The sequence below is a fragment of the Hetaerina americana genome, unplaced genomic scaffold, assembly GCF_022747635.1.
Source record: "Hetaerina americana unplaced genomic scaffold, ioHetAmer1.1.p SCAF_6, whole genome shotgun sequence".
NCBI lineage: Eukaryota > Metazoa > Arthropoda > Insecta > Odonata > Calopterygidae > Hetaerina > Hetaerina americana.
The window spans coordinates 7,141,223-7,159,802 of NW_027287205.1; the positions used below are offsets into that span (position 1 = coordinate 7,141,223).

The 18,580-nt window shown below is 41.7% G+C and overlaps 1 protein-coding gene across 2 annotated transcripts in view; it reads right to left on the reverse strand.

Moving 5' to 3' along the window:
• Positions 1 to 409: 409 nt before the first annotated feature.
• LOC139695319 (FAM172 family protein homolog CG10038) overlaps positions 410 to 18,580 on the reverse strand; it is a 51,723-nt gene continuing 33,552 nt past the window's right edge. For both annotated transcript variants that reach the window (XM_071594025.1, XM_071594026.1), the window contains exon 9: positions 410 to 2,625. In XM_071594025.1, coding sequence (XP_071450126.1) covers positions 2,522 to 2,625 — 104 coding nt within the window. In that variant the 3' untranslated portion in view covers positions 410 to 2,521. The remainder of the gene's footprint in view (positions 2,626 to 18,580) is intronic.

Genomic DNA, 18,580 nt, shown 5'->3' on the forward strand with positions numbered 1-18,580 from the left:
TCATATAAATGAACCAAATAAGAGCATCATAACAAATAGTTAGTTAATTTGAACCACGATCAGTTCATGATCACAAATTTTTGAGTGAGCAACAAGCCTCTATTTCATTCAGTTATCCTATATTTCAGATTGCATGTTGGAAGGAGGATAAAATTTGCAGGTCTACCAGCGAGACTCGCAAAGCAAATTCAAAGAAAATCCTCCAGCAAAAGTCATCAGGGTAAGGGAATATTTTCTAAAGAAAAGCCGTGATAAAATTGTATTAAAAAATTCTTGGAAAACACAAGTATCGTATTTAAGTAAAATGAATATTGTAGGGCTCAAATAAATTTAACACTACAGCTGACTAGTTTGCCAGGAGCAACTAAAATGTAATTATTAAAACAGAGATATCATGATTAATAAATATTACTTTATTTAAAAATTGACCAAGCAGTTTAAATGGCAAATGTGAAATTCAAATTTTCCATCCTAAACTATAGCAGAAAAATACCAGTCATATCCCAAGCTTGAAGGAAGAATCTTGGGCCAATTTCTTAACTATATTTACAGTCAATAATATGCAAAATTACAATAAATGCATATTAATGATCAAATATTTTCTTTAAAAAGCCTATACATACCAACTTCTGTATTTTTTCTCAAATGAAAAGTCGACAGTAAAATCACCCATACCATTTTTTTTAAACATTCTCAATTTTTTAACAGAAAACTATTTATGTATTCCTTATGGAAACATTTACATACCATTTCTGAATCTAATGGCTGGTAAACATAGGTAAACTGTCATGTTGACCACTTATTAAGAGATTTAATGAATTCAAGCTGTATTAGTTATACGTCAATCAATTGATAGAACTTCTGTACACACACCTTTTGGAAGTACGTAGCACTTTCTCACTTAGGTTTTTCAAGTCGAAATACTTAAAAATGTCCAACTGTTCCTGAAATATATGCACTGTCATAAATAGCACATGCATATTAAGTTGAACAATTTCCTCATACATTTGAGGATAGTTGATTGTACAAGAAAGACACAAAAATATGGAAGCAGTATACTTCGCTAATTTGATTGACACGCTTGAGTAGAACAATAATGAATGGAGAGGAAGAGGGAATGCAGCAACTCCTGGCCAGAATCCCTCATTTTCATCAATGGTAAGTGAGCCCAAGATTAGAACCTGAAAGAGCAAGCCAGAAGAACACAGCCCGCTCAAACCAATCACTCATTCCATAATACCATTAATGGAATAGACGACAGTCACTCCAAGATTTGAGCCCTTGAGAAAGGGAGGGAAAATCTTTGATGTAAGCATAAATGTTATGCAATTTCAATGGAAATCACAAATTTAAACATAGCCACATTGTTTTTTCAAAATAATATCAAGATCTTTCAAAATAGCTGCAACATATCTTGACAATCCCAACACTTTAATTGCCTTATAAATAGCGAGTACGCACAGCTCATCATTTGCAATGGAAACTTGAATTTTGTTGATCATGAAACTATAATTCCACATGCACAATCATATTGTGAAACTTATATTCGTTGTGCTGAGAAAAATAACTAAAATTGAAATAAAGATTCATCACTAAATTACCATCACGGCACTGCACTTCTGGATGTTAAATTTACTAACATGAATTACATTGATGCTGTAAATCAAATCTAATTATCAAAAGAAACTGACATATTTGATATGCATAAATTGGCTAAACAAAACGCAGCCTTTAATGGTTGTTTTGACAAGTGAATCTAGAGATCACAGCAATAAATCTTCAGAATAACAATATTCCCAGCTATAATATGAGCCTGAAATTCTCACATTAACAGGGCACTAAGGGGAGCCTGTAGCTTTCATTTTATAGGATTTATTGTTTCCTCAGATGGTCAGGTAGCAAGAAAATCACACATATTGAGTTTGCCAGAAAGTGTACTTAAGTATTGCTATAATTTTAGCAAAATTCATTATTTTTCATTTTTTACAAATGCATTATTTTTCATAGGTGGAGAAAGATTATATGCATTTTGAGTATCAGAAGAACAGCCAATATAAAACACTATTGAATGGAACCCACATGTGCAGAAAAAACAAAACACCCACAATATATGTCTAATGGCTAAAAATATTTCTCATAAGACCTGACAATGCCTTGATGAGCCCATGAAAAATGTTAAGTGAAGGAAGAAGCTCATTTCCAGTGGTCAGGAATATAATTTAGGATTTAGGATCGAGAAAAACCTCACTGCCCATTAACAAATTATTATGAAAATTACCAAAATATACACCTGAGTTGTTTTAGATACTGTATCACTTGAATTTGCATAAAAGGTTGAGGACAAAAGGGAGTTAAACACAGTGGGGAGAAACGCACATAAAACAACCATCATTCGCAACCAATGAGTGTTCAGATTGAAATAGCATCAGAGCTCGTGGCGCTGCCTGCACTTCTGCAGTCGAGCACCATGTCCTCCATCCACCGCCGCAGCATGGCCTCCCAGAGGGCAATGATGAGAGCCTCAGAGGTCACTGTGGACCACCTTACCCCTCTGCAAGGATTCCTCAAAGAAGGCAAACACTGACTCAATGCAGGACCACGAGGTCATCTCATGCTTCATTGTACCTGCAGATCAAGAGAACACCAAATGGGGAAGTGGAAGGCAAGGGAAACGTGAATTCGCTATGCATATGATTAAGAAATACATTGGTCTTTTCATAAAAACACAATCGTGCATCAGTAATCTTTCTCTGAAACAAAACCAGTGTTGCTCAGAGAAAAAAGCACACTTAGAAATAAAAGACCAATATGCGCAACTAATTGGGTTTCAATTCCAACAAGTTTTAGTCCCCCCCAAACAGGTTAATCTGTGTATAAAATGGAACTTTAAAAAGATATTTTCAATAACGTTGGAACTTGCCCTTCACTCCATAATCAGAACCTTAGACATTCTAATAGTAACCTAATTGAGGCATGCAGTATGTAAATCCTTAAACAAAATATGTACGTGTAGACGAAATAAAAATTTTAACATTTAACAGAGGTATGACACCTAATATTTTCAAAAGGAATGGCTCACTGTAAAGAATGTAAGGTTTTTGGGGGCAAGGAGTCGAGGTCTAACAGTAGAGGTTATTGAAATTAATAAATTGCAACTCATTGAACAAAGTGAAGTCATTGATACAACATAGGAGGAAATAGGACAGAGTGGTACATGACAGAGATGGATAACGAAGCCAAAGCTTAAAGAGGAGCTGTTCAAGATTATGAAAATGAAAACAAACAAGGAGTGAGGAATACTAAAACAACTGAGTCAGCAACCGAAGCGAGGAGAAGGCAACACAATAAAAACAAAGCAATTGATTACTGTAAATTACATTGAAAGAAGAATGTACATGGAGGGAGAAATTTCAGGCATGGGAAATTATTAACATCCTATTTTTTTTAAATGAAAGAATATCATGAAGGTATGACAAAGGAGTAATTAAACTAGCTGTAAGGAGTAAAACAAGAGTAAATAATGAGAAATATTTGAAAAGGAAAATAGAATCTGCAGGAAAAACAATATGGCAATATCGCTATGCATGCATACATCATTTGGGAGATGAATTCTACATTTATTAATATATATATACACACACACATTATTTTATTAAGTAAGCAATCTACCGGTTAAGGTCGGTTTTTGGATGGACACAGCTACTAAATAAAATATTTTTTATCCATCATCCTACTCTATATCAGGTCCCTCTTCATCTCTGAGTACTTTCTTCCTCCCTTCATCCCATCCAACATCCCTCTCCGGTTCCTTCCCTTTCCTCTTTTGCCCAACATTCTCCCCTCTATTACAGTCTTCAACATCCCACTGCCGGCCAATACTCCCTTCATCCACTTTTCCTGCCTCCATAGGATTTCTCCCAACAAACCCCTCTCCTCAACCACCATACCTAGTACGTCCTCATTTCCTTTGGTTTCGGCCCATTTCACCTTCTCCATTCTTCTCCAAACCCACATTTCAAAAGCCTCCAATCTACGTCTATCCTCCTGCTTTAATGACCACGTTTCTGCACCGTACAATGGTGATAATGGGTAACCCTGCCTTACACCTCTTCCTAAAACTGCTCATCCGGTCTCCCCATTCCCCACCCGCACCTGAGCGGTCTGAGACATGTACAGGTTGCAGATTGACCTCCTGTCCCTCCTATCTATTCCTATTTTCTACAATATACTCATTAGTTTTCCCCAAATCACTCCATCAAATCCTTTTTCTAAATCTACGAAACAGGCAAATACCTCATGGTTGTATTCCATATTCCTCTCGATTAATAATCTCATTACTGCAATGGCATCACGCGTACCTCTCCCCTTTCTAAATCCAAACTGATCATCCCCTAAGTAATCATTTGCCCTACTCTCTATCCTTTTATTGATGGTCCTGAGAACAACTTTAGCTGTGTGAGATATCAAACTTATTGCCCTGTAGTCCTCACATGATGTAGCCTTTACCTTTTTCGGAATAGGAACTAAAAACTGATCTCACAAAGTCTTCCGGCCAGATTCTTTCCTCATAGATACTACGAATCAGCCCATAAAGCCTCTTCCTCCCACATATTCCTAAACATTTCAATAGTTCCGCGGGAATGTTATCCACCCCCACGGCATTATTTAATTTCATCTCCCTTAATGGCCTTTCTATCTCATTGTCTAGTATGCCTGGACCTAAGCTGTCTTCCTTTACGTCATGTTCCTTTTCTATGTCCAACTTTGTTGAACTAAGCTCTTTACTTTACAGTTCTTCTATATACTCCTTCCATCTCTCTTGGATCTTTCCTGCGTCAACTATTACCTTACCCGCCTTATCTCTAACTGTTAGCATAGATCTCCCTTTCTTACTTCCCGATAATGATTTAACTTTGCTGTACTGCGCACCGATTTCACCCTTCCTCTGCAGACTTTCCATATCCTCACACTTCCACCATACTTCTTTTGCTTTATTTGATTTTAATATATACATACATATATATACATACATACATATATATATATATATATATATATATACTCATATATACAGAAACAGATATAAGGAAAAGGGATAGGAACACATATAAAGGACGAACACAATAGAGGTGGGGAAGGCGGAATCGAACGGATCACAAGAGTAAAAATATTTCCTCAACCGGGACTCGAACACCGGATCTTTCCACTTGCCGGGCGGATGCTCTTAACCACTTGAGCTATCGAGGATAGTCAATTTACCCTGAGATCCGTGGGTCTAATATGTGGTGAAACAGCCCCCTGACGCCATCTCTTGGCTGAAAGAATCGGGGCGCTTGGCGACATATTAGACCCACGGATCTCAGGGTAAATTGACTATCCTCGATAGCTCAAGTGGTTAAGAGCATCCGCCCGGCAAGTGGAAAGATCCGGTGTTCGAGTCCCGGTTGAGGAAATATTTTTACTCTTGTGATCCGTTCGATTCCGCCTTCCCCACCTCTATTGTGTTCGTCCTTTATATGTGTTCCTATCCCTTTTCCTTATATCTGTTTCTGTATATATGAGTATTTATTCGCCGTTTGGCGGGATTTCGTGTTTGAATGTGTATATATATATATATATATATATACATATATATATATATATATATATATATATATATATATATATATATATATATATATATATATATATATATATATATATATATACATATACATATATATATACATATATATATATATATATATATATATATATATATATATATATATACACATACATATATATATACACATACATATATATATACACACACACATACACACACATTCAAACATGAAATCCCACCAAACGGCAAACAAATACTCATTTATATAGAAACAGATATAAGTAAAAGGGATAGGAACACACATAAAGGATATATACATGTACTTTTTATCACTTGACAAAATGATAAAAATTTTAACTAACAGACAAGCATTATCTCTTCTCTATGAGGAATTGTAGTTGCGTGAACACATAAATTTTTAACAATGAGCTTTGGTTGTATGCATAATTAAAGAAGCGACAAACACTGTACTTTTCCCCACCAGTTATTTAAACAAATGCGACCAATTTCACCTTAATAAAGCATTCTCTGGCAAGAAGGAACCAAATGTAACAATAGTATGTCTATCGCTTTGACCTTTCATCATTTCTACAATACGCCAAAAAATACTAAGTCTGTGCATCACAATAGCCCCCAATGAATGTCAATAGATTTTTAAGCCAGTTTGGTAATAATTACTGACTACAGGTGTCAGAAATGACAAGCCATGATAAATAATCTCATAGTGATATCAGGTGCTTATCACAATATCTTAATGCAAGGCAGAAGTAAATACTAGCTATTGACATGGTAATCTCAATTAAAGGATTGCAGATTTCCTACAAATTGAACCAAAACTTTGAAAGAAAACTGTAAAGTTACTTTTCTCAAAAATAGCACACCTCAACAAGAATGCAAACAGTGGTATGGTCAGTATCATTTCAGTCAAATTGAAATGTTTCACTTTTATCAACTACGGGGAAAATTTAAAAACACTTCTTGACAACTGGATGATTGAGTGAAAAATTATACGTTTCCTCTTAAGCAATTATATCACAAATACAACAGGTACCAAGGTAAACATAAACACATTTGAAAACTGATAGAACTAATAAAGATCAAAACAAGAGAGAGAAACACCGTTGAGGCCCTTATTTTCATGCAAAGAATTCATCACTGCTTCCAATTGTGTAATGTCAACGTGGTGTCTCTCGATGGAGGGTCAAGGAGGGCACAAAGGGTTGACGGGAGGAGCATCGATGTCCGGGCGCAAATCATAATACACTCTCGGATGCATCGCGTGAGTGGTCGCCGGGGAACTTTCCCTCGTAACATGTGTCGAATAGCGATGTTTGCAGAGCATTGACTAAATCCCATCGAGTTTTACATAAGAGCGAAATTCCCCGAGTTTTCCAACCTTTACCGGTTGGCAGAAACCCACGCCAAATACTTTTGCCTCCACCTTGGGATTAAAATACCAATTTTTCTCGAGTTATAAAATTGCGAACACATTCCATCTCTCAAAAAATATTTCAACGAGGCGTCAGAAAGCCGTCTTCCGGTCTCTCTTGGAAATGGCGTGGCCCGACGCGCGGTCATTGGCGCGACTCCTCGCCAAGACGTGACACAAAAGCGACGCTGACCCGTGGGGGTTAATATCGGGGAGCTGGGGGATCGGGCACCGCAAATGTGCGAGGGTGTGCAGAGGGGGGGGGGCGATGTCCGGGGCGGAAAAGGGAGAGCGGGGGTGAATGGGGAGGGGAGGGGGGTAGCGGGGGAGGGGGGAGGAGGCGCGCTCTGCCCCATTATCCCGCGACTCGGATGGAGTGGCGCTCGCTTCGAGAGGGCAGAGCAGGCAGCAGAAGACCCCCATTGTAGTCCCACCCCCTTGGGAGCCACTCCACACACCTCGCCGCGCCCGTGAGGTTGGGTGGCGGGAGAGGGAGGGAGGGTGGGGGGGATGGAGGGGCGGCAACAATCGGGGCGTGTGGGGGAGGAGTCGAGTGAGAGAGAGACACACACACACAGCATCCCTCTCCAGCCGTCCCCTTGACTCCTCGGAGCCCCCGATCCTAATGGCCCTGAACAATGGGCGGAAGGAGTGCCAAGCGATATGGATTGACAAAGAGGGAGCACATCTTTCCCTCCTCCCCTCTTACCAATCCCCCCCCCTGGTCTTCTCCGTCCACACCCCCGCCATCCCTCCAGGAAGACGCGCCAAATTGGTTTTTGATCGTCCCGCGAGGCTCACCTGAGCGACTCCACTCTAACCCTCGGCACATTTCCTCTCAGCGAACTCTGGGGAGACGCGACTCGGAATATTTAAAACATTTTTTTGACGCGATGAGACGTCTCCCGCGACACCGTGCGAACGGCATTTTTCCAAGAATTTTCACGAATCGAGGCAAATTGCAGCGTATGTCCCACTACAATCTCAAATTACTCGGGGGTGGTTCCACCGATAAAATTAATCTAAATTAGTACTCGTGTGACCAACCATAAACTAAAATAAGAGACATTTTCATTATCCTTTACATCTGACCCTTCAAACCGTAACGAGCTCGAACGGTGGTAAGTGCCGCTGACCATCATGGTTGTCTGTGTGATTAATAACATTGGGGTATAATTTTCTTTCGGGTATTTCATGTCGTCCTCCGTGACGAATACATCAACTCTCGCGATCGCAAATTTGGGGGGGGCGGAGAATTGCTTATAACAGCCGATTGGGCAGTCAATCTCACTTAACTTCTCCCCCCGCGCGGTCTGGTCCACTCAATTCGAGCTGAAATTATTATTGCATATTAGCGTTCAAAACTAGAACGATTTGTATTTATTTGACGATTGAAGTCGCGCCCGTAATAATATTCGTCATTCCGGTGTCTCGCAATCCACGCTGTGAAATAATAATAGTAGTAGTTTTGAGGGGAGGCGACCGACAGCTGAAGTCATTTGCGCCATAGGGGATGGATAGGAAAGGATGAAGGGTGGAGAGAAACCCGGCGTCGGCATTAGCCTACTCTTTACGAAAGGCGCCAAGGGGTCCGCGGCTTAACGTCCCATCCGACGGACGGCGTACTCACTCAAAGTGCCCTCCACAAAGCACCTCAAGCAGGGATCGAGATACCTCTGAAAAATATTCAACACCGCCGGGATTTGAACCCGGGCCCTCTGGGTGGGAAGCCAGTACGCTAGCCCCCGCACCATCTCGATCCCCGTGAAATAATAAGTAGTAGTAGTTTTGATGGGAGGCGACCGACAGCTAAGGTCATTTGCGCCATAGGGGATGGACAGGAAAGGATGAAGGGTGGAGAGAAACCCGGCGTCGGCATTAGCCTACTCTTTACGTAAAGCGCCAAGGGGTCCGCAGCTTAACGTCCCATCCGACGGACGGCGTACTCACTCAAAGTGCCCTCCACAAAGCACCTCAAGTAGGGATCGAGATACCTCTGAAAAATATTCAACACCGCCGGGATTTGAACCCGCGCCCTAACGGTGGGAAGCCAGTACGTTAGCCCCCGCACCATCTCGATCCCTGTGAAATAATAAAGACACTCTTTTAATTCAGAATGATTTGTCACGAAATGAGCGGTTTTTTCCCTGTACGAGTCAATTTCGAAAGTACTCGAACATTAAAGAAACTTGATGGTGATTAAAATGGATAAAGGGGAATAGTTCGATTGAAAAAGTGAAGGAGAGATGTCCTTTCGCGTAGGTCAGAGCCCACCTTGAATATGCGTCGTGCATTAGTGACCGCGAGCCGAAATGCACGAGTGCATGTACTCGTATACATGCGGTGCGGCAGATGTTCTTAACGTCTTTTCACCGCGCGAAGTCCGAAGTAAGTGGGTATTGCGAGGAATTAAATGATCCAATGTGCGTCGTCCATTCATCGGAGTCTAAAGGCACGACGGCGTATAGATTTCTTTTACCAGAAAAGCATTACTGATCACTTTTCCTTATTCAACTGAAGACTCCACTCTACTGCCAAGAAGCATTTACATTTTCTGAATCTACAGAGAGTGCCGAAGTGTTCGCTTTATTATTAGTTGCTCGGTACGCGGCCGTTTCATCGGCGAATAATCACACACTGATGGTTATTTCAAAATAAATGTCCTCGATGTTAATGTGATATGTAAGAGGACTAGTCACGCTTCCCCGGGGGAAAGAAGAAGTACGCTCTCTAACAGGATCAGAATCCATTCATTGAATTTCTACATAGAATATTATATATTTGGCTCAAAAATCTGCTAATATAATTCACTATTTTCGTATGACATATGGGAAATAATCAAAAACGCCACCGCCGTATTACTGAACATAGTTAATGTGTATTTTTTCACTTTGGTTTAAGAGGTTTAGAGTATGTAGCATTACCAAATTCTATCCGCAATATTTGTTACAACTATCACAACTAATGTTGGTAGTCTAACGATAAGATTTGAGTCTTTGTCGAGCTGAGCATAAAATTATTTTTAAAAACGTTGCAGTTCCCTTTGGAACTCAGCACTGCTACACGCCTCAGCTCTGCTTAGTAGTTGAGAGCACATAATAGTAGTGTTATTTAAGGGAGGCGACCGACAGCTGAGGTCATTTGCGCCATAGGGGATGGACAGGAAATGATGAAGGGTGGAGAGAAACCCGGCGTCGGCATTAGCCTACTCTTTACGAAAGGCGCCATGGGGTCCGCAGCTTAACGTCTCGTACGACGGACAGCGTACTCACTCAAAGTGCCCTCCACAAAGCACCTCAATTAGGGATCGAGATACCACTGAAAATTATTCAACACCGCCGGGATTTGAACCCGGGCCCTCTGGGTAGGAAGCCAGTACGATAGCCACCGTCCCATCTCGATCCCCAGCAAATAATACGCAACAGCTTACATTACAATAACTCTTTTCCTCGCTCTCTTTTGCTTACCCAACATTATTCTTTCCACCAGCATCCGATATCCTCATTTCCACTTCTCCTCCACCCAATCGATGCCTTCGAATTCCTACAAGAACCTTACCTCTTCCCCGACCACGCCCAGCACTTCTACGCCGCCTTCCCTCCTTCAATCTATTTCATTTTGTCAATCCTACACATCCAAATCTCGAAAGCCTCCAACCCACCCTTATTCCCCAACTGTAACCACCACCTTTTGGGATCATGGAACACTACCCTCTACACATACGTATGTTATCGCATTCTTTTTAAATGAAGGCGCCGCCGCCGATTTCGTTTATGACTATTAGTAAGGCAGTTTGCGGAACAGCCCAGTTTACTAAATGCAAAAGTTCCCGTGGAATAATGATTCTTGGAAATGAGACTCTTTCCAGCAGAAATAGGGTATGTCCCAAAAATAAGTAGAATGATTTGTTTGCCACCAATGCAGATGGCTGGAGTGGGGTGATTTGTGGTGGGAAAGGTGGAAAAGGGAGATCTTGAGAAAGCAACGCGACCCACGTCAGTTGTTAACTGTTGGCCTTAACAGTGTGCGGATTGCTACTAGACTGGCTCCTGTTCGACGGTCGCGTCACGAATTCACGATGCCACTTTCCATGGAACAATTATATGCGATAAAATTGGGCATTGAGCTTGGAGAATTGGGTTCGAAGACCATGACCATGGTGTCATCGGAAGACTGCTCGTGTGACAATCTTGCCTTTGACCTCTTGGACGACGGTGAAAGTGACCCGTATTTTGTAGAAAAGGTGGTTACTGGTGACGAGACATGGGCCTTTGAGTACGACCGAAGTATAACCCCTTTGAATGCCATTTTGTACCACTGGATTATATCAGAGAAGCCATGGCGAGGTGCCCGAAAGAGGGTCCTGTTGACGCCTTACATGAGGCACACCACAACTGGCGGAGCAACTGGCATTGATGTGTCGATACGATATAAGGATGCTCTTGATGAATAATTTCAGCAATTTGTATTTTGATCTGCAATTAATTTGTCCCCAGATTTATTCTACTTCTGTTTGGGACACACATTCTATTTTACGTCCAAATTAAATTCACATGAATTTAAATTAGCACCCCGCATCAACGTAGTTCATTGTAACACTTGCAATACGTACTCTGATCTTCAGCAATCCTTCATATTTTTTACCTCTGACCGGCCCGCGGAGCTCTTTAAGCGTTGGGCGTAACATATACAGCAATTAAATAATTAATTACTCGTAGCTAGCGTAGTTAATTAATAGTAGCGGTCCTATGACTCTACCCTGCAGAACGCCAGATGTGGTCGTGGGTAAGGATGACGCCTTAGTTCTCCACTTACGAGAATTTCTATTTCGGTATTTTTAATGCAGTAGGCGCTCGGGAGGGTATTGCTCTTTGATAAATTAACACATATAAAAATAAAGCTGTAAACCATTGTATCATTGGAAAATATTCGTATCTAACTAGTGACTACGGAGTTAATATCGTTAACGTAAAAAGAGGTCCCATAACACTTCCCTGGGAACACCTGAAGTGGCTTCTACTGCATTTGAGCTCACTTCATCTACGACTACTCTTTGTACCCGACCATTGAAAAATTATTAAATCCAACCCCGGATATTTTTATGTATACCAAATGCTTATAGCTTTGTGAGTTGTTTACTGTGAGTTACTTTGTCGAAGGCTTTCTTAAAATCTAGAAAAATCGAGTCCAGTGAAACATTACTCTCATCCCGAAGTAAGAATATCATGAACAAAAAGCACAAATTGTGTCTCGCTGGATTTACCCTTTCGGAAATCGTGCTGATTTTTCATTAATAACTTTTGACTATCGAGGTGTCTCACAATCGAACTAGCAACTATATGATTGTTTACAAGCTTGGACGAAATGAATGCGAAGGAAATAGGTCTCCAATTCTCCTTGTCTTCGTTTTTAAATATTGGCGTTACGTTAGCCGTTTTCCGACCTCTTGGAAGATTGTGATCTACTAGCGACTTCCTAAATATATTTCTAGACACGGCAAATACAATTATATACTTGTATCGCCAGTAAGGGAATTACTAGGACCCCATATTATGTCACCACATCAGACCATACGGATAAAGTACCAGTATTATACTACAGCACAAACAGATTAAGATACCCTTTCTTCCCTCTGGCACAATTCGCGATTCTATCCCTATAATTTTAAAATGTTAACTACTCTCATATTCAGACTGATTCTCATTTCAACTTTCGCAATGCTGCTCAGCGCTGTAATCCGAGTTGTTCATTTAACAACAGCAAAACGCATCGATTCTTTTCGTGGATTCCCACGTCACCTTCAAAGTGTTTTTTCCGAAGCCGAGGCCGAGCTAAATTACTTTCTCGCACCGAACAACTGCAGTGGGGACCCAATGGCCCTGAACAACGTGCCCACGTCAACCGCGAGTAATTGCCAGCTCCTCGCCACATATGGGAAAGGACATAGCGACCGACGGCCACATTGTTCGCACCACAGCGCCCTCTTAAACGATGACTACACGCACGAGTTGACTCGTACAGGATGCTAATGGGAAGGTCACCTTTGAACTCGTGCACCAAACACCCACACTCTCCTTTTGAGAGTTCACCATCGGCCAAAGCCGGGTTAAGCACTTGGATGGAGTAGTCGCCGTCCTAGATACCACCATTCGAGCGGTTTAACGATGCCGATCGAATCGATCGTATCAGAATACTAAACAGCGTACAGAGAAGACTGTACTCATAGTTTACTTCAGGCATTAAAAACATTAATAAATGGTATGGATATAAAGTATCGGTAACAATTTTCTCCTGACGTGACCGCACGTCGCAGCGCGCTGGATGGGTGGTGGTGAGTCTGACCTTCAACACTCGCAAACGCCAATCGTCTGCGAGCGTTCTTTCAGGTTAGATCGTGGATTTAGTCGACCCCTGTCGAATGACTAGATGCAAGCGCAAGAAGAAGCGGACGACTGAACAGCGATACGCCATCAAATTTTGTGATGACTAGAGAAATCGGGTACGGAGATATTAGGAATGATTCGCCAAGTGTTCAAGGATGGAAGTATGTCACAAACTGCAGTTTTTAAGTGGCACGAGCTCTTCAAATATAGCCGGGAGTGTGTGGAGGACGTGCCCCGCGCTGGACGGCCGTCGACGTAGGTAACAGACGACAACGTACAAACGTCTGCGTGAAATGCTGAATTTAGACCTTCGGTCAAGTGTGAGCATGATCGTAGATCGTATTGGCATTGATAAGACCAGTGCCCATCATCGGAAGGTGTTGACGGATGACCACAAGAGCAGAGTCGAGTGTCTGCTTGCGAAGACCTTCAGCAATGGCATCACGATGATTCCCCAACCCCCTTACAGTCCCGACTTGGCACCAGCAGACTATTTCCTATTTCCGAAAGTGAAATCCTCCCTCAAAGGACACCACCATGGGACCCTAAGTGCCGCTAAAGAAGCTTGCACGCGTACCCTTAAGGATCTTCCGGAATCCGCCTACCAGGAACCCTTAAGAGTCGCGGAAGAGTTGCTGGTAAAAGTGTGTCGACGCTCAAGGGATGCACTTTGAAGAGTTTTGAGGCATTGTAGGAGTATCTGATATATATATATATATATATATATATATATATATATATATATATATATATATATATATATATATTTTAAAGGTAATCTACCGGTTAAGGTAGGTTTTTCGATGGACACAACTACCAAACAAATATTTTATTACTCCTAACAAAACACAAAATCCATCATCCTACTCTATATCAGGTCCCTCTTCATCTCTGAGTACTTTCTTCCTCCCTTCATCCCGTCCAACATCCCTATCCTGTTCCTTCCCTTTCCTCTTTTGCCCAACATTCTACCCTCTATCACAGTCTTCAACATCCCACTGCCGGTCAACACCCCCTTCATCCACTTTTCCTGCCTCCATAGGATTGCTCCCAACAAACCCCTCTCTTCGCCCACCATACCAAGTACTTCCTCATTTGTTTTCTTCTCTGTCCATTTCACCTTCTCCATTCTTCTCCACACCCACATTTCAAAAGCCTCCAGTCTACGTCTATCCTCCTGCTTCAATGACCACGTTTCCGCGCCGTACATAGCTACGCTCCATATCAAAGTTTTTACGAGTCTTTTCTTAACATCCTTACTCAAAGTCCCCGTCATCAACTCCCTCCTCCTTGTGAAAGCCTCTTTGCCTAGCGCAATTCTTCTCCTTACGTCCCTACTACGTTGACCGTGTTGGTCCAAAACACTACCGAGATACGTAAACTGTTCTACCTGCTCTAGTTTTTGCCCTCCTATTTTAATGTTAAGCTTGGCCTTTTTCTTTCTAGAAAATCGCATAACCTTTGTTTTATTAATATTGATTCTCATCCCATACCTGTCGCACTGAATTTCCAATTCACTCAGCAATGCTTGCAGCCCCTTGGCTGACTGACAAACTAAAGCTTGGTCATCAGCAAACCTAACTGATTTTACAAATCCCCCGCCCACTTTCATTCCTACCTCGAGTTCTTCCCATGCCTCTTTGATCATTTCCTCTGCATACAGGTTGAACAGCAACGGTGATAATGGGCAACCCTGCCTTACACCCCTTCCTAACACTGCCCATCCTGACTCCCCGTTTCCCACCCGCACCTGAGCAGTCTGAGACATGTACAGGTTGCGGATTAGCCTCCTTTCCCTCCAATCTATTCCTATTTTCTGCAATATACTCATTAGTTTTTCCCAATTCACTCTATCAAACGCTTTTTCGAAATCTACGAAACAGGCAAATACCTCCTGGTTGTGTTCTATATTCCTCTCGATTAATAATCTCATTACTGCAATGGCATCACGCGTACCTCTCCCCTTTCTAAACCCAAACTGATCATCACCTAAGTAATCATTTGCCCTACTCTCTATCCTTTTGTTTATGATCCTGAGAACAACTTTAGCTGCGTGGGATATCAAACTAATTGTCCTATAGTCCTCACATGACGTGGCCTTTACCTTTTTCGGAATCGGAACTAAAACTGCTCTCACAAAGTCTTCCGGCCAGATTCCCTCCTCATAAATGCTACGGATCAGCCCATATAGCCTCTTCCTCCCGCTTTTTCCTAAGCATTTTAAAAGTTCCACGGGAATGTTATCTACCCCCACGGCCTTATTTAGTTTCATCTCCCTTAATGCCCTTTCTATCTCATTGTCTAGTATGCCTGGACCTAAGCTGTCTTCCTCTACGTCATTTTCTTTTTCAATGTCTAACTTTGTTGGTCTGAGTTCTTTACTATACAGTTCTTCTATATACTCCTTCCATCTCTCTTGGATCTTTCCTGCGTCAACTATTACCTTACCCGCCTTATTTCTAACTGTTAGCATAGCTCTTCCTTTCTTACTTCCCGATAAAGATTTAACTTTGCTGTACAGCGCACCGATTTCACCCTTCCTCTGCAGACTTTCCATATCCTCGCACTGCGTCTTCCACCATGCGTCTTTTGCCTTATTTGTAGCCCGCCTCAATTTATTGTTCAATTCTTTGTACTTCATTTTGCCTAATTCTGTATTTATATTCTTCCATTTTCGCCGCTCATCCATCTTTGTAATCATCTCATCCGTGATCCATTGTTTCCTAGTCCTTTTAGCGTTAACGGTTCCAATAGTGTCTTTTGCAGCTTTAGACAACCCTTTCTTGAAACTTTCCCATTTTTCTTCGATAGTTATAAGCCCTTTACCATCCTCCATGATTTTCTCTACCACTTGTTTGTATTCCTTCCTTTTCAACCCATTTAATGCTTCTACATTCCATTTTCTAACTCGCCGCCCCTGCCTTATCTTTTTGAAACGTACGCTACATTTCATAACAACTAAATTGTGGTCAGAGTCCGCATCCGCCCCCGGGAAGCTGTGGGAATTTATCACACTGTTCCTAAACCTGTGTCTAACCAGGATATAATCTAGCTGATATCTTCCTGAGTCACCTGGCATTTTCCATGTATACCTGCGTCTTTTGTGGTGTCTAAACCAAGTGTTGGTGATGACTAACCCCTGTCTCCTGCAGAACTCAACTGCTTTCTCCCCGCGGTCATTCCTCGTGCCTAAACCGTAGTCCCCCACCTCATCACCATTTCTTCCTTCGCCTACCGTCGCATTCCAATCCCCCATCACTATCAAATGTTTCCCTGCAGGAACACACGCGATCATGTCCTCTAACTGATCGTATATCCTATCGACCTCTTCTTCCTTATGGTTGCTCGGTGGCATATATACCTGAATAATAACTAAGTTCGTCGGTTCTGCTTTTATCTCCACTAGTAGTATTCTATCCGTTACCTGCTCTATGTTGACTACGCTTCTTCCTACCTCTTCATTTAATACTATGGCAACCCCTCGTTGGCTCTCGTCCCCACCGCTGTATATTATTCTATACTTATCACTCCAGTAATCCCCGCTATCTTTCCATCTCACCTCGCATAGACCTAAAATATCTATATTTCCCCTTTCCATCTCTCGCTTAACATTCTCCAATTTCCCCGTCCTCATCATTGTCCTAACATTCCACGTTCCTATTCTAACTAATTTGGTCTTCTTCTCCTGCGTCTTCTGTCCTGCTGCTGCTGGTTTTCCCTTGCAAGGGTTTCGTGGGATGACGACCGCGGAAGCCTTGCCTCCCCCGCTGCCGGGCACGACACACGGCCGATTGGGCCGAGCCCCGTAGTTGCCAGGACTCAAAATATCTCTATTGTCCATCATATTTTTCTAGGGAATGATAATTGAGGTGGTTTCCCGTTGCCTTCCTCAATAGTGTTTTTAACGTGACACCATCACTTACTGGCCGCCCCACTGGGGTCAGACGCCATTGCAGCCGCCTCACTGAGGAACAGACGCTGCGTGGACTACCTTTCGTCTGGCTCCTAACCTTCGACCTATCTGGCATGGGTGACCCTACCAGGAGCAATAATTATTACTCCCGCCAGCACAGCTCTAGGGGTCATCGGAACGCACAAGCCCTTCCACCACGTCAAGGTTGTAGTCTGGATATATATATATATATATATATATATATATAAAATATATATATATACTATATATATATATATATATATATATATATATATATAATATATATATATATGTATATACATATATATTAAGAAATATCTTTTATATATATATATATATATATATATAGATATAGATATAGACTCACTATATATATATATATATATATATATATATATACTACCTTGATCAAAAAGTTCCCGGAATAACCACCGTGTGGCGCTCCCATCGTTCCGATTTGAGTTCTGTTTTTTTTTGTTAAATTGGTACATCTGTTGTTGATATTCCCTTTAAATCTTAGTGTCATAACTTGACATTTGCAAAAGTTACGGTCGGTTTTCGGTATGTCCATCAGTGCTTCCTGCGATTTTTCCATTACTTCCTCTCGGCTGCTAAAACGCGTTCCCCGTAATGGTTTTTTAACTCGATTGAACAGAAAGAAGTCACAGGGAGCCAAATCAGGTGAATTCGGTGGCTGTTGGATGGTATTTGTTGCATTTTTCGTCAAAAAATTACGAATAATGATAGCACTGTGCGACGGTGCGTTATCATGGTGCAAAATCCACGAGTTTTCTGCCCACATTTCTGGTCTCTTTCGGCGAATTGCTTCACGCAAACGTCTCATAACGCCCAAATAATACTCTTTGTTTACTGTCTGGCCTTCTGGCAAAAATTCATGATGCACTACACCGTTGTAATCCATGAAAACCGTCAGCATTGCCTTCTTTTTTGACTGAAAACGACGTGGTTTTTTTGGTCTCGGCTCATTTGGTGAACGCCATTCACTTGCCTGATGTCTGGATTGCGTGTCGTACTCATAAACCCACGTCTCGTCTCCAGTAATGATCCTTTTGATGAATGTGGGATCGGATTCAGCCTCGCAAATCATGTCTTTTGCGACGTCAACACGGTCTCTTTTTTGCATGAAATTGAGGTCTCTTGGCACCAACTTTGCTGCTACACGACGGAAACCCAAATCATTAACCACAATGTCTTGGGCGGATCCA